The following is a 17,435-nucleotide window of genomic DNA, read 5'->3' on the forward strand; positions in this document are numbered from 1 at the left end:
TTGTTAGATCACGTCTTGAATTGTTAGACAAGTATTCTAAAAAATAGTTTCCTCATTGTGACTTCAGTAATTCTCGAACAGTTTTGTTAACTGAATAAGCCTCAGTCTGAAAAACTTATTAGTATTTGAGTTTTATTTCTGCTTTCAACTCTAACTTTGGAAATATCCTTGTCAACCCATTTCCTCGAACATGTAGAAAAATTAGTTCCTATGGCTTTTGGTTATGTCACTATGCTATCTATTTTGAAATTATAATAGTAAAGGGGACAATTGCCGGATCTCAGCGCAATGTGGTGATCCACACCAAGATTTAGATCGCAGGTGAAACACACATTTATTATTAGTCTGTCTAGAATTTGCTGACGTGCATACTCTAAAGCATATGTTAAAATGTTTTTTTTTCTAGCTTTCAGATGAAGTTTTTCTACATATCGCAGCTTGCATATTGGTTTCATGGTTTTCCAGAACTGTATTTCCAGAAAACCAAGAAGGTAAGTAAGTTTGATTGTAGGCTTTTCGGTTTCACTGAACCTACGAAATTATTAAAAATTAAAAATTTAAAAAACATTTGCAGTCTTGCTGGATTGATAGTGTTTTTCATGCACCTTCTCAAATGGTATGTAGTACTTTAGATTATGGAGTTTGTTCTCTAGTAACGAGTATCACTGGTAAATGTAATTTTCATTATATAACGCTTAATACCCCTGACAAGGCGCTGAACCACATTATCTGGAGGCAGCATGCTTCACCTTAAGGGACTGGTTTGTTGGTTGGTGGATTGAATGGTAGTGCAATTTGGTCTGTATAGTAAGTACTTTGATGGTGTGAATGATTGGCCATTGATGTGTTCATGGTATCAATCACTAATATATCAAACAGCATGCATCAGGTTAGACTATTGAGTTTTTTTCAGCATCAGATGTGGGGTTTGGGAGCAATATACTTTTTTCTACACAGAATAGCAGTGGGAATTGTCTACTCCTCTGCTGGTAGTACATGCAATTGATTGGTGCTGGATACCAGTTACTTCCAGATGGATATTTGGACTGGTATGCTGATTTGCCTTCTACAATTTCCATGGACATTGGGTTTGCATCCCACTGGAAAGAGCAACAAGCATTTACAATGCAATAGGTCTCGGGTTAATTAAGTTTGAGCTATTGGCATTGCTAAATATTGCAACACCAACTGCAACAAAAGTGTATAAATTGTAGGCCAAAAAAATGTGTATTTATTTTTGTAGCAATGGTGGCATGCTGCGCCTTAGATGAATGGGCTACTCCCACCCCGACATTGTTCTTGTTTTTTTCCTCAAGTTGAAGCCCACTAATGCTTGTATGTCAGTGGAGCGAAAGGGGGGGGGTTGGCTACTTTGTTACTGAAAACCACTAGAGAAACCGAGCTGGGTACTGTGAAAGCCAGAACCAGCTCTCAGACAATGATCACAGACATGGTTAGTTAAGTTCTAGGTGGGTCTGCAGACAGTAAAACAGTGCTTAATTTGTGCAGGTGCCCGTGGTGAGCACCAGCGCTAATTTTGGGGATCAGGACTTCTTGAACATGGTTGCTTGTCTGGTTCCACCTGTGCCTGGACGTGATCTACACTTTCACAGCGCCATTCTCATCCACAAAGTCCTGTGAATCTGGAGTTAGCTGCACAGCTAAATGAAACCTTAACTCCGAGTGGCCAAAGAGAAATCTGGCATTCTGCGCCCTTTGAAAGATGAGGTGGCCTGCAGTCTTGGCTCAACGCCCATTGGTTCTGGATTAATCACGTGCTAGCCCGTTCCTAAAAACGTGTAACTGGTCTGGTTCTCGCAATGGTTTGGGCTGAAGTTCGCTTCATATAAAACTGCAAAAAAACAAACATGATTGCAGGCTTTGCATAATTGAATTTCCTTTGAGTGTTCCTGGGACAGGCATAGTTTGTGTAACAACAAATAAACAAGCTGCGCGAAAAAAAAAACGCCAGCGAGTGGTGAAAGTCTTAAGCCGGTTGCTGAAGTCGTACATCTCGCAGTACTGGTGCAGTATTTCAATCTTCGCAGGGGAGCAGAGGCGGGAGATTACTGGGGTACAGAAGGCAAGAGGGGGAAACAAAAGGCAGCAGAATGGGGCAAAACCAAGAACAGGACAACAGAGGCACAAATTAAGCAGAAGCAGCAGGAAAAATAACTAGTCTTCCACACATCCGGCGTGCACACTATTACATTCGTTGATTTGCTTTATTCTCCTGAAAATGAACGCTCTCTGCAATTGCGTAGGAAAGACATGATACTTTCCGACGGATAAAGGGTCCCTGAGAAGAGGGAATCCTTCCAGCCTTTTGGTAGTGGGGCACAGCAGCAACCTTCCTCTCTTATCCCTGAAGCCTAGGGGGGGGGAGCTCTCTCCAGCCCCTCGTCTGCATCTACTCCCCGGATAGGCGTGGGGGCTCCAGCAGGACGGAACAGGGACCGGGTCTGAGAAAGGAATGCGCGCTGGAGTGAAAAAACAAGCTCACGCGCCGCTTCCAGACCTGATATTACCATAACCATTGCCTGCAGCTTACTGTACTGATGTGATTTCTTGTACTGATACACCTTCCTACAATGTACTCATGTTTTATGGTAACGGTAATTGTTTTTATGTTTGTTTATAAAACTATGTAAAGTAAAATAATTTAAAAAAACTATAAACACAAATACATGAAGTTCTCTCACACGCCTTGCAAGATACTCGTGCAGCGTGACTTTACAAGCTCAAAACAGGCTTGATTTGAAAATGTAGGCTACCTTTTTCAGCTATGTGGTTCGCTAATAGGTGCTCAGTCCTATTTTTTGTCCCAGTCTGACCCTGCTGTACACCATTCCTCATCTTCATGTGACTCATTTTATCAACCTCAGATAGGTCAAGGGCTGCGTCTATTCCACTAGAACTGTAACCAGTGACAGGCTACAAGCAAGGCTTTGTAGCAGATGCATTAACCAGCTAAGCTGCCTTGTCATCCATTGAAGTATGATGGTGTTTTTTTTACACGTTTTGTGTTCAGTAGGCCTGTTTTCATAATATGCCTGGTTTGAATTCCTCATGGCGCTTGCTGCCAGGGTTGTATACGTTTGTAACCCATTAGTAGATTATGCTACCTCAATGGTATTCTGTTACTCGGCCTCAAAGATGAAGCATTGATCCGGACCTGTGATGTGCAGATATACGAGGCGAACGCATATGCACTGACCCCACTACTGGCAGCCACTGCAGACTAGTCAGGCACAACTCTGAGCTATGTTGTCAATTTGCTTTATAGCACAGCAGAGGCACCACCAGGCCAACTGGGCCCTCCACCACTGCTGTGCCAGCCGAATAAAGCCATGAACTGCATCCTGATAGGGAGCCCAGTGAGGAGAGCTGCTCCTGGGTCACAGCCGAGAGCCCGCGGCTAGAGGCGCATACCCTGGCCAGCGGAGACTATGAATAGCTTTCCTCGCACACAGAGTGAAGAGCCAAGAGTGCTCACCTGGGGGTCTTATTTGTAAGATGTCCCAGCAAAGATGGGCCGGCGTGGACGAGTGGAGAGAGAGCTGCCGACTAGCACGTGCATCTGTAAGGTGTTTTGGGATGGGGTTGAGTCAATCACGTGCCCGACAGACTGGATGTTCAGGAAGCATTTAGAAGAGGTAGTGAGTTCAGCACAGCAGGCAGGGAGAGAAGGCTCAACATGCAGTGTGCACGAGCTCATCAGATAGTGCGTGGCCATTCAGAATGCAGTGAGTAGGCGATCAGGCAGTGAGCGGGAGCTAAAGAAGCCGCGAGCTCACGCTTATTAGGCAGGTCGTGTAGTGCGTGGGTGCCGTTCAGCAAGCAGCGCTGAGGTGGGCTGTCAGCAAGCAGGGAGAAGGACCATGCACAGGCAAGAAACTCAGCAGTCAGTGAGTGGACTACTCCCCGGATAGGCGTGGGGGCTCCAGCAGGACGGAACAGGGACCGGGTCTGAGAAAGGAATGCGCGCTGGAGTGAAAACACAAGCTCACGCGCCGTGCCCCTCTCTGCAGACTTCCCCTGCATTCCAGAGAGGCGCGCGACACGATCCGGGCTGCATTAACTGCTGTGGAGACAAGACCTGGCAGCGCGCACAACGTTATCCTATGGGAAAACGCTGCGCGCGGCCAGGTCTTGTCTCACTTCGGTGTTCTCAGACTGCTGAGACGCCGACAATAGTTCTCTGGAGAGAACGCGCTTTCAGCGCGTTACTAAAAAGGTGATAGTTTGCACAAAAAAAACAGTTAAACTTTTTGATTTAATTTATATGTTTCACTTGTAAGATTGAAAACAAAAAAGTTAAATATAAAGATTTAGGATCCTTCACAATTGTAATAACTTTATTAATTTTGTGATTCCTATAATAAACTTGACATTGACTATTGCTTTCCAAGTTTGTCAAGATCTGCATCACTCACTCTGCTTTAAAGTTTGGGACGACTGACCAAAGTTGGAGAAATCGATTGGCATGAACCAAATGTACTTACTATGTTAGCAAGTTAGAATGTAGTCTGAAGTGCAACTTTTTAAGAGGAGGCTTATGTTGGGTTCAGCCACGTAGCTCAAATACCCAAAATTAGAGCTATGTGCGTGAGTTCCATTGAGGAAGCCATGCTAAAACATAGCTCCGGTCCACAAAAAAATGTAAATATAAAATTTGACTTACATTTGGAAAGAAAAAAGTTGCCACTTTTAAAGCCAGCATGCAAGCACCAGAATAGAATTGTGTAAAGATTAAGGATTTTTTTAGGTAGTCATGTTGGACATGTCCACTTCATTTAATCTGTGTTCCTAGCACTGTAACAATTCAAACACTTATTTGCCGTTTAAGAAGTCCACAAGCTTTCAGATTTTAAGCTGATTATGGTTCACTAATAGAAGCTGCCGTAGTAATCCATGTCGGTAATTTGACCTTGACTTCTCCCGTGTTGGCATCTGGCAGTTGTTTCTCCTTGCACCTCATTTTCCTTGCCTTGGAAACATTATATCTTTTTGAATAAGGACAGCAAAATATCTGGTTGTCCCTGCCATCATTTGCCCACATATCAAACTATTTTCTCCACCACTTGGAGATCAACTGTAATCATTAATCAAGAATGATTCTAGGTTACCTAGGTGGAGTCTCACAAGCCTCACTTTTGCTAGACTTCCCTGTTCACATGAGCTCCACCACAGATTTGTTCATTTTTGTACACTATAAATTTTTTTCAACTTCCTTTAAGGCCCGTGAAACCATGGTCGATGTTAATGGGGCTGTTCAAAAGCCCGATTAACATTCATATAGACTGAGAACCTTGTCACAAAGTTAGTGGTCATGCAGAACCATTCAAAATCTATTCCCTGCAAATGTTTGTTGTGCCTGAAACACACTTCCTATGTTATCATGTAGAATGTTCCTCAAACCGATGCACATTTTTGATAAGCTGAGCCCCATGTTTTGTGGTGTTAGCCGATCACTACACTATTAAGTGAAGCACACATGTTTTTATTAGATTATTTAAATGAAACTGAACCCTTTGTAAAGCTTAATCTTGAGCGTGCAACAATGAGACGTGCTGCCTAAACACGCCTATTATGAACACTCTATTCCAGGTCTATTCAACCTGATCATTGTGCACATTAGCTGAGGCTCTTGCAATTTTACTTTGTGCAATATTTCACAATCAACAAAATTTTAACTCATCTATAAATTTCCTTTGAAACATTTATTCACAAAAAGTGCTTATAAAGCATGATTCATTGATGCTTTTAATATTCATTAAAACACTTCTTCATACTAAACAAATAACAATTTCGCATTATATTCTTGAAATCTAATTCTTTCCCAATGCATTTCGGTCGATGAGACCTTCGGGGGTTTCAATCTGAAACATAACGAAGGTTTGCATGAAAAGATGACAAAACACTATTCATACAACAGAAGTAACGTTTGCATGTTTAAAAAACATTTCTTTTAATTAAGGAATCTTTCTAAACAGTTCTCACATTTACATAACCCCACACTGCAATTTGTCCTTTTACTCAGTAGTTGGAAAAGGAAAATTAAGAAAAAAACTTAAATAAACCCATCCATGTCGCCGTGAAAACGCACAGTAATGTCAACCCCGTTTTTTTCCCACTGTGGTACCCTTGTGCCAAGTGAACCCTAGCACAAAGAATAACCTATGTGTACTCACTTGATCAAAACCAATCACACTGTGGGGGCATGGCCAAGACTGCGAGCATGGCGGACGCAGCTTAAACGAGCTCCGTCCCGCCGGTGCAATATCCTGAAGCGTATCCTGCGTTGCCCCGACCCAAAGATGCCCAGGCTGGGTGGCTGATCGTGTATAGCGGAGGGGAAGCCCCGGTGGTGATTTGGGCACCCTCGCCGCATCTATCCTGCCGTCCTGAGCCCTGAAACGGAGCGGCCTGCGCCGCGCACTGAAGCTGGGGTCTGGAGTTGCGAGCAGTCCGACCGGAAGTGCGGTGGCGCCGGGAGTTGGCAGAGTGAGGCGTGCCTGCCCCCGATCTTGGCCACGGCCGAATTGGAACTGGAGATCCCGGACGAGAATCGGCGCCCGGGGGGGACAGCGGAAGGGCCCCGGCGCCGCCCGGAGCCTAAAGAGACGGAGATTGCGGGGTAAGAGGCCTTAGGGGGGAGGGGACGCTCCTGTTGAGGTGAGCTGTCTCCAGTCGGCGGTCGAGTCGGACCGCGGGGGTCCAGTGGACTCAGAGCCTTAGGGGGCTACTGCCTTTCCCGTTTCCCCCCCTGAGCCCCCCACCTATCATCTGCCTCCCCTGGATTGCTGCGGAGAGGAGCGTGTGGGCTGTGAGTGGTGGCTGAGTCTGGTGAAACACAGCATTATTTGGGCGGGGCCCTCCGTTCGGCGGCTACACCGGGCCGCGGAGAGGGGATATACCCCCCCCCCCCCCATCGAAACTGGGCAGTGCATGGCCGGCAGCTGGGTTCCGAAAGTGGCCTGGGCGATGACAGGGGCGGAAAGAGGGAGGCTCGAGCGTCTCCAATGAGCCCTGAGGGGTGCGGAGTGGACTCCTGCTGAGACGCCAAAATCATCACGACGGCTAATAGCTCCTGACTTGAGGCGGGGTGCGTGGGGACAAAGTGCTGGCGCCAATCCTGTGAGATTTCAACCGGATGTGAGCGAGAGCGCCGACCCCCCCAGGACCTCGTGTGTGCTTCCCCCCCAGACATCGAAGGGGCGGCAGGGGTCTGGTTGGTATTCCCGTACACCCCACGGCCTGCCATTGTGCCCTAAGTTCAACATGACGAGAGGCGGAAACAGCGGCGGCACCACGAAACAAGGCCCGATGGACAAATTTGCGGGGCTGAGCGCTGGTGCAGGGGCCCCCGGTGGTCAACAGGGCTCGGGACCGGATAACGCGGAGCTGATGGCAGCTATTACGCAATCAAGGGACATGCTGGATGCAAAAATTGGGGCAGTCGGGGCGGATGTGACCTTGCTCCGTCAGGACCTGCGTAACGCTGTCGCCCGCATCACCGAAACAGAAACCAGAATCACGGAGGTGGAAGATGATGTGGTGGTCCTCAAGAAGAAGGTGACCGCCATGGAGGGGATTCAAAAGGGTCTTGCACTCCGGGTCGAGGATGCGGAAGGACGGGCCCGGAGGAACGACCTGCGGTTCGTGCGAATTCCGGAGGACAGTGAGAAAGGTAACATGGAGGCCTTCCTGACTCAGTGGCTGGAGGGGTGGCTTCCCCCGGAGTCCCTCTCGCGCTGCTTTGTCGTGGAGCGGGCACATCGTGCACTTCTTCCGAAGCCGCCAGTGGGGGCTCGCCCCCGACCAGTGATTGCCAAACTGCTCAATTATCATGATTGGGACACTATCTTGCGACAAGCCCGCGCCAAAGACCCCCTAATGTACGAGAACCACAAAATTCTGATATTCCCGGACTACACTAAGCTAGTACAGCAGCAACGACAGTCCTTTACTGCAGCGAAAGCGCGACTGCGAGAACTCAAGATCCAGTATGCCCTGCTATATCCGGCCCGCCTGCGGGTGGTGTTCCAGTCCCGCACCCAGTTCTTTATTTCTCCGGAGGAGGTCTTTGCATGTACAGATGAAACGGTTCGCGTTAAAGTACACACCCCTCCGAGACGTGATTCTGACTCGTCATCCACGGCGGGACGCCCAAGGACTCCCCGACGATCGCGGAGTAGGAGCAACTGGAGATCGCGCTCACAGAAGCGCCCACCTCCTCGGGAGGAGGCGACGGAGGATGCTAAAGCGGCGGACTCTCAAATCCTGAAGCTCTGAGGCCTTATGTTATTTTGAGTCCGTCTGACACAGAGGCCCCCAGTGGCTGTTGAGGGACCGTACTGGAGCAAGGGACGATAATGCTTCTTGCAGACATGCCACCTGAACTTTTGCTTCACAGTGAATGTACATGGGTGGGACATGGGTCGGGGGACGCTTGAGAGCGAGCGGGTACACTCCCGAAGTTCGTTTAGTAAGTTGGGTAAGGGGTAGATTAAGATCAGGTGGGTAGTTGGGTGGGATCCATTGGCGTTGTGGGTCTCTGACCTCCCGTTGGAGGGTGGGGATCGTCTGCACCGCGACAGGTACTTCAATGTTGCTGAGGTATGGCGTGGGGGGGATGGAGGGGGAGTTGTGGGCACAGTTGGGGGCGGGGGTGGGAGTGGAGGGAGGTTGGGGGGGACCGGGGTGGAGGGGGGTCTGGGGGGGAGTTGGGGGGGTTGGGGTAGTTAGCATTAGCACAGTGTCCACGAGAGCCTAGTCGATCTTATATGTCTGTGTGTGGCCTTTGACGCCCAGCACCTTGAAACTTTGGCCTGTGGATGGCGGTTGATGTACATGAGACTGGCCTCCCGCAGGCATCGCTGCGGTTTATGAGCTGGAATGTGAGGGGGATGCTAGACCAAGTTGAGAGGCGCAGTCTTGCGACTAGGGAAGAGGGAAAAGGCGGATGTGTTGCTCTTACAAGAGACACACCTCCTGGGAACCAAAACCCTTAGCTTACAAAGGTATGGCTATGATCAGGTATTTCATGCTGGCTTTGCGAGAGGGTCCCGGGGGGTCGCAGTTCTGATACACCGTAGGGTGTCTTATACACATGAGACGCAATGGATAGATGCCCATGGCAGATATGCCTTCATTCAAGGAATGGTGGGGGATGAGCCCATGGTGTTTGGTAGTGTGTATGCTCCGCCCCCGCTGCAGGAGGCCCTTATAGAACGGCTGTTCGATATTTGGGTTGAAATCCCAAGTGTGTTGACGATAGTGGGCGGTGACTGGAATGACGTGATGAATGGGCGGTTGGATCACTGTAGGCCCGGAGGGGGTCTGGTTGCGGACATTCCCACTAAATTGAGCAGCTTGGTGCGGGGAATGGGTTGGATAGACGCATGGCGATACCAGCATACCCATAGCAGTGAATTCACTTATGTCTCTGCAGTCCACAAATCCTTCTCTAGACTCGATTACCTATTCATTCCTCAACCCTGGATTGGGAGGGTGATCTCTACGTCCATACTCCCGCGTGGCCTGTCGGATCATTCCCCGATAACACTAGACTTGCTATTGGATAGGAGGCGGCAGCCATTTCGATGGCGCCTCTCCACGTGGCATTTGCAACAAGACAACTACCAGTCGCATATGAGAGGCCATAGCACACTACTGGGACGACAACGATAGGCCAGACACCGATGCCATGACCCTGTGGGAGGCCCTGAAGCCTGTGCTTCGTGGCGTGGACATTGCTTGGTGTGCTGCGGACCGTAGGACCCGCAGGGGGGCCATTGAGGAGGCGGCGGATCAGGTCTGCAACTTAGAGGCGGAGTGTGCTTCGGGGGGGGAGTGTTGATGCTGTAGGGCGATTGCTACATCTACAGCAGTCGTACACATCCTTATTACTAGGTGAGGCCCGTCAGCTGTGGCTGGCTACGCAGAGTAGGATATACCAATTGGGTGACAAATCCAGCACGATGCTGTATAGGCTCTGCCAAGGTGCTTTCCAGGCACAGTCCCTACCGGGACTCCGAGATGAGGCGGGGGACCCTGTGAATGCCCCCGAGGCCCTGGCCGCCTCCTTTGCGCATTACTGTGCGGCTTAGTACACCCCCCGGGAGGCACTCCCGGAAGAGGAGGTCGATAAATTCCTTGCGGACCTTCCACCCAGGGCGCTTTCGGATGAAGGCCGTGCTCGGCTTGAACTCCCGCTGTCGGCAGAGGAGCTGGGAGCGGCGCTTGGGGAACTGAATACTGGAAAGGCCCCTGGGCCCAACGATTTCCCGTGCGAGTTTATGAAAAAGTTTCATCTCCAGCTGGGAATGCGCTACAGAAAGGCGCTGGAGTCAGCGAGAGAATGTGGGCGCCTGCCGGCGGACTGGCGGCATGCGGAGGTTGTGGTTTTCTGTAAACCTGGGAGGCCCCCGGAACGCCCTGAATCATACCGACCGATTTCGCTTCTGAATGTTGAGGCGAAAATCCTGGCAAAGGCCTTAGCTAATCGTCTCCTCCCATATATCTCAGACTTGGTCCACCCGGATCAGGCCGGGTTTCATGCCCCACAGGGCAACGAGACACAACCTCAGACGGGCGCAGTTGGTGGTGGAGGCGGCGCGGGTGGCTGGGATTCCAGCGGCACCTCTCCTTGCCGATATTGATAGAGCTTTTGATTAGCTGAGTTGGATATATCTCCGAGCGCTCCTGTATCGCCTTAATCTGGGACCGCATTTCCTGTCATATATACAGCTATTGTATACGGACCTGACGGCCTCGGTGAGAGTGGCGGGGGCAGTCTCCAGCCCCTTCCCTATAGGCCGCGGCACCCGGCAGGGCTGGCCCCTTTCGCCCTACTTATTTGCCCTGGCCATGGAGCCGCTGGCGGCATGGGTGCGGATGGACGCACAGCTGCGAGGTGTTGAGTGGGAGGCGGGGCCGTCTGATAGAATCGCGCTCTACGCCGATGATGTTCTTTTCTTCCTAACGGACCTGAATAGATCAGGGCCCAGGGTCCTTGAAATAATGCGAATATTTGGTGAAGTGTCTGGTCTCCACTTGAATGTACAGAAATCAAAGCTGTGGGTGCTGGAGGAGCGTGGTGGCATAGGTTCCTGGGCATCGGCCCTACAAGAGGCGGCGGGTGGCATCAAGTACCTGGGCGTTTTTCTGACAGATGTGCCCGGAGTCTCCTGGTCCCGTAATGTACTGCCAGTCTGGGACAAAATACGATCTGATATGAAAACATGGTCCAGGATGCCTTTGAATATCTATGGCCGCTCGGCCATATTCAAGATGGTGGCTCTCCCTCGTATTCTATATCAATTGCAAAACCATCCGTATCCTATATCGCCGCAGTGGTTTCGACAGGTAAACTCGGCGTTACCACAGTTCTTGTGGGGCGACAAGAGTAGCGCTCCGCACCTGCTTCCTCTCCACCTATTGTAGGGGGCTAGGCACGTCCGACGTCCTGTCTTACTACCAAGCATCGCATCTTTTGGTCCTTAACGAGTGGTGGTATGGGGACCGGGGGGGACCCGGCCTATGCCCTGGAGAGATACCTGATGGATCCGGACACGCTACACACTATCTTGTACTCGGCGGCTGTCAGAAAGAGGCTCCCGGTGGTCACCCAGGTGGTCTTTCAGGTGTGGCGTGGAGCTCTCCGCCGCGTGGGGTGGTGGAACACGCTGACGAGGGAAACCCCGTTGTGGCACACGCTACACACTATCTTGTACTCTGCGGCTGTCAGAAAGAGGCTCCCGGTGGTCACCCAGGTGGTCTTTCAGGTGTGGCATGGAGCTCTCCGCCGCATGGGGTGGTGGAACACGCTGACGTGGGAAACCCCGTTGTGGCACAATGGAAGGCTTCCTGCACTGGCGTCCCTGCGGGGATTTAGTGGCTGGGATGCGATTGGTATTTCGGCGTTGGGTAACGTCATGGACGGCACGACTCTTAAGTCATTTCAAACATTACGGGAAGAATATGATATGCCCAGTACTCAATTCTTTAAATACTTACAGCTCCGACACGCCCTGTCCCCCGCTTTGGTTGGCTTGGAATCTTTGCCGGAGTTCAGTCCCCTGGAGGCGAAGGTGTTCATGGGGGAATTAGAAACAAAGAAAATATCTAATATATATCAAACACTTGTTACACATTGCTCCTCTTCCCTCGATAAGTTGCGGTCTGCATGGGAGGGAGATGTAGGAGACTTGGAAGAGGAGGATTGGAGAGAAGCCCTGGAGGCCCCAAGGGGGGCATCAGTAGCAGTGCGCTTGCGATTTATTCAATTTAAGTACTTGCATAGGGCCTACTATACTAGGGACCGCCTGTGGCGGGCTGGTCTGATAGCCTCTCCTGACTGCTTGCGGTGTGGCTGTTCAGTTGGCACCTTTCTGCATAGGGTGTGGGCATGTGCTGGATTGCTGAGGTTCTGGACCGGTGTGTGGGATTGTCTGACGGAGGTGTTGGGTTGGGACCTCCCCCGCTCACCGAAGCTGGGTCTTCTCCATGTCATGGAACAGGTGGGAGGAAATGTTTATAAACGCCATCTGCTGCTCCTGGGCCTTACGGTGGCTAAAAGAGATATAGCTCGGGCTTGGAAGGACCCAGGGGCCCCCTTGGTGGAGGTGGGGAAGAGGGGCATGGACTTTAACATGGGGCTGGAACGCCCGGTATTTGAGGCTAGGGGCTGCCCCAGAAAACACTTTAAATCTGGAAAAGATGGGCGGAATACAGAGGTCTGTGGCTGGAACCTCCGGCGCCACGGGATGCTGATGCAGAACATTTACTTGTTGACTCTGGGTGAAACGATACACACATAGATGCTGATTGAACTATGCTCTTTATCATGGACCGTGTAGACGCTGTGCGGGGATGGGGGTGGGTACCGGGCGGGGGGGATATAAGGGTGGGAGTTTGGGGGCAGGGAGTTCGGGGTAAGACATTTATATCGAAATGTTGATTGAACAACTGGTATGTGAAGGATATCTATATATACACTGCTTCTCTGGCTTCTAGGGAACAGTGCCTTCTTTGTATTCTGTCAACAAAAACCTCAATAAAATTTTGTTCTGAAAAAAAAAAAACAATCCCACTGTGAACACTGTGAGTGAAAATATACATGACGAAGTTAACAAAAATATTACCATTAGATCATTCCATGAGCAAAAAGTTGATGGAAACCTATGAAGTAAAATCTTAAATGCTCAACACACCTTGAAAGTTCTTGTTGAGTTCGCCACTTTTGATATAAGCCGACACCCCAACTTCACAATGACAAGCTGTGAGAATCGAAAGAATCACAGATATATCATCAGTTCTGCCAAGTATCACGCATCGTGTGTGACACTAACGCATTTCAGTGCGGTACTCCGCATCACCGCACTGAAATGTATTGTCACGCATTTAGGCATAGCGCCACAGCTGTCACTCAAGCTATTAGCGCTGCCTAAAACTGTTAAAATGGAGTGGCAGCTGGCAGCGCGCACTGCTCTCATTATATCATGCTTAGGGCTCGCTCGCGTCTGGCTGAATTATTAGTGGCTGAAAGTGAAACATTTACTTGTGTGCATTGAGGACGGGAGGTCATGCCCTGCTAATTGAGAGTTCACTTGAGGGAGGGGGCTGGGCTACTTTGCGTCTAAACGTCATGGCGTAGCAGCGATGTCTGTGGGCACCGTCGGCCGCCGCGTGGCTCAGCTTCTCTGTCAGAAAACTGCAGTAAATATTTGAGCCTCAGCCGCGCCGCCTGCGGTGATATAAAATTGCAAAGAGAGCCATACAGGAGTGACCGTTGCAGCAGCAGTGATCAGGACTGTCACTGGAGGACCTGAATGGCCTGGCACGGAGGACTGAGTAAGCAGGGCGGCAAACGGCAATTGCATGGTGGCTCGAGGCCTGCCGCCTGAGCCTACCGCGCAGAGCAGAGTTGCTGCAAGAATTACTGGCAGAGAAGTACGTGAGAAAGTGGTGAAATGCAGCTAAAACACAGTATGTGCGATTGAACAATTCCTTCAGGCAGCGCGCGATCAGCAGCTGCCTGCAGTCAGTGGCTCAGAAGATCTGTAGTGTCCTGGCGTGGCTGCATGATCTAATGTCGATCGACACCCTTTATTATATAAATAATATAATTTTACTCTGCTCCACGGCTGAAAATGTCACACGTGCATTCATACCGGCCCAGCTGGATTCTCCCCTGAAGGCTTTCCCTAATTACTAAAACTGCCATGCCTAGGGGGAGGCTCACTGAGCTGACCTGTACCTGCTCTCTGTCTTCCTCCCTGAGACTTTCCCTAATTACTAACCTTCATTCCCATGCCTCTGAGCTGACCTGTACCTTCTGACCCATCCCTGTGATCCCCTCCAGTTTTGCTCCGTAGGCATAGAGCCGATCACGCTGCACTCTGGTCCAGGGGCTGCCTCTCACAGTCACAGGCCTAGAACAGAAGGAAGCTCTCAGCCGGCCACTCCGCCTCACGCTCAAAAATATAATAATCGGAGAAACAGACTCGGGGTGCAGTCTGAGGGTGAGTGTCTGCCATGGGCGGCGTGCCCACTGGTGCCTGCACATCGCTACCCGTCACCCAGCTACTACCCCTTCACCCTGACTGACCCCCACAGAGCTGCGAATGAATTTTGTTTAATGCATGCAGCCTGCTTTCCGAAAAAAATCGACATTCTGTCTGTGGTCTGGTAACCCTGGATCTTTCAATCAGAAGCTGGGAATGAGCTCAGTGCTAGAGCAATTTTCACCGGCTCGGAGGAGAGGAGTCAAAAACTCACTGCCAACTGTCTCTTTAAATGTACAGCAAAAAGCAAACCTATAAAGGATTACTTGTTGCATTTGAACCATTTCTGCTCACCACTCCCTGGCAACCTCAATTCTCAATAATCATTTACTTTAGCAAGCACAGCGGAATCTGTAGAGCCCATAAAGACAGGGTCCCTTCAGCAAAGATGGAACACTTTTTGTATGACCCACATTTGGGGGTCAACAGACACTACTTATCGGAAGGTGCAGGGTGCTCGTCCAGCTTCCAGGCAACAGTACAGTTATTCACAGCAGAGCAGCACATTTGTTTTCCATCCCATAACCGAGATCGTATCTATAAATTAACCAAGCAGGCCAGCGCACCTCTGGCTATATTTACTGTCTGCAATAGCCATGTCAAATGCCTCACATTTGCTTTTCCACTTCCATTTCAGATTTTTGCCCATCTCTCTCGCTCCTCCAATATCACCTATACCCTTTCTTTTTCTATCTCTTTCCCTCTATCAACTCTCTCCTCCTTTTATCTACCTCCTCCCAGCTCTCCCTACTCCCATTGTCTCCCTCCTTCCCTCTCTTCTACCACCTCCTATTTTCTTCTTTCTTTTCATTCCTCTCCCTCCACCTTTTACAAATGTATACATGTGTAGTCTGCAGTTAATGGCATGTGATGTCTTAATGAACAGCCTGTAATCTACAGCATGTTCAAAACTGGACAGTATGGTCTGCAATGTCACTGTCGTCGTAAATTTAGTGCTAAAAGAATGAGAATAGCTAATGGGCTACTGGCTGACGGCCGTGGTTAGAGCTGTGACCAGGTGTGTGTTTGTCTCCTCTTTACTTTAGCGGTTTATTTCTCAAAACCGCCGGGGGTAATTTAAAGCAGGTTCTGACAATAATAAGGTGTCGGCTATGTTGTATTGGAGATTACTGCGCAAACCTCAGCCTGTGACTGGACAATGCAAAATGGTGCTCGTCAGCCTGTCTGCGCGTGAATCAGCTGAGTGTGGCACTTACCCAGCTGAGATGCCTCTGTGTGTAACTTGTTCATGTTGAGGCCTCACACATCCTTCCTGTTGGGCCAGGTCCCACGTCGACAGAGAACATTTCTGGTGCTTTGCAGGAGTTTTAAGTTGTTCCTGGAGTTTTTTGTTGCTCAAATGGGTGTAATTTCTGATATTTATATGTGTCCCTCATCTTCATTGCTTGATTTCGCGCGTGAAAATGTGTCACTCATAATGATTGAAATGTCACTCATAATTACACTGAAAATATTAAAATGTCACACATAGGAATTTGAAACCCTGGCAGCTATGTAAAATGTCACACATAGGAATTTGAAACCTTGGCAGCTATGTATCATATTTCTAAAAAACTATCCAATCGGGAATCATCCGACCACTCTAACTATTACGAGCTTACCTCCTTCGTGAGTCCTAGCGCATACCCGGTAATTTTCCTGCTATGTGCTCCATTCAACACCTCAGACGACGATGCCGAAACTAGTGCGAGATGAAACCATAAATAAATCAGTAATCTATCACCATGCTGCACTACCATAAACCCTCTCCTCTGCTTAACCGCTTACTGTTCTTCTCGATTTCAACACATACTCAATGCAACGTGGCTTGAACTTTAATCAAGAATATTAACGTTTCTCCTCCATTTTCTCCTTAAGTAATCAGCTTTTATGTCACTCAATCACGTGATTCACTGCAGTCATGTAAAACAACAAGGGGCAACAATTTCACTCTCCTGACGTTTACGTCGCTCCATCACATGGGTAGGTCGGATAATGAACATCAACAAAGGACTCCTTAATATACAGAAACCTCCATATCACCCAACTGTCAATGTCTCGCTACTGTGAAGATGTGCCCGAAAGGAGCTCATTCATGGATCTTCTATCACTGTCATTGCCATGGAAATCTACCCATGGACGTGTTAATGCAATACTCCTTATTCACAAAAAGCATGAATAAATCAACACTAAATCGACTTACAAATAACTCATATTTCGATGAATAAACCAAAATTGAAAAATCAATAGTGAAAAGTATAGTGAAAGAAAAAGTAGGAGTTTTGGTGATATGGTATTCCACATCAAGTAAAATGATTCATTTTTGGTATAATGCAGTACTATTCATAGAAAACATCCATAATATATTCTATCATTGAGACCCCTGGGGTCTTATGTGTCTAAGCGCCCGATCCAATATACTTCTCTTTTAAGTAGCGATCTAGTTAAGTCCTTACCAGAATGATTTTCAACTTTCTCAATTATTTGGAAATTAAATTGAGCTATACTGTGCCTAGTCTCTGCCCAGTGTCTAGCTAAACTGCTCGTTTTATTCTGCGTTCTTATGGTGCTTTTATGCTCTGAAATGCAGATTTTAGCTTTCCTCTCTGTTTTACCTATATACAGAAGTCCGCAAGGACATTAAATTCAATAAATGATATTGAAAGAATTACAGTCAGAATTATGAAAAAGCTTAATTGTTTCAAAAAGCTTAATTGTTTCACCAGTATATGGATGTTGCAACGTATTTCCAAGGATGACATTATTACAGTGTACACAATTGGTACATTTCCTGGTGCCACGGAAGTGTTAGCCGAACACTACCCATGGGTGTATTGAGACAAGTTATGGAAGCATTTGGTT

General features: G+C 48.7%; 1 protein-coding gene across 2 annotated transcripts in view; it reads left to right on the top strand.

The window, feature by feature from the left end:
* The window catches only part of TRAM1 (translocation associated membrane protein 1), a 306,166-nt gene that overhangs the window by 183,921 nt on the left and 104,810 nt on the right, over positions 1-17,435 (top strand). For both annotated transcript variants that reach the window (XM_078687162.1, XM_078687163.1), the window contains one exon: positions 407-491. In XM_078687162.1, the coding sequence (XP_078543288.1) occupies positions 407-491 (85 nt within the window). The remainder of the gene's footprint in view (positions 1-406; positions 492-17,435) is intronic.

Source organism: Lissotriton helveticus, chromosome 4_1 (assembly GCF_964261635.1).
Source record: "Lissotriton helveticus chromosome 4_1, aLisHel1.1, whole genome shotgun sequence".
Lineage (NCBI taxonomy): Eukaryota > Metazoa > Chordata > Amphibia > Caudata > Salamandridae > Lissotriton > Lissotriton helveticus.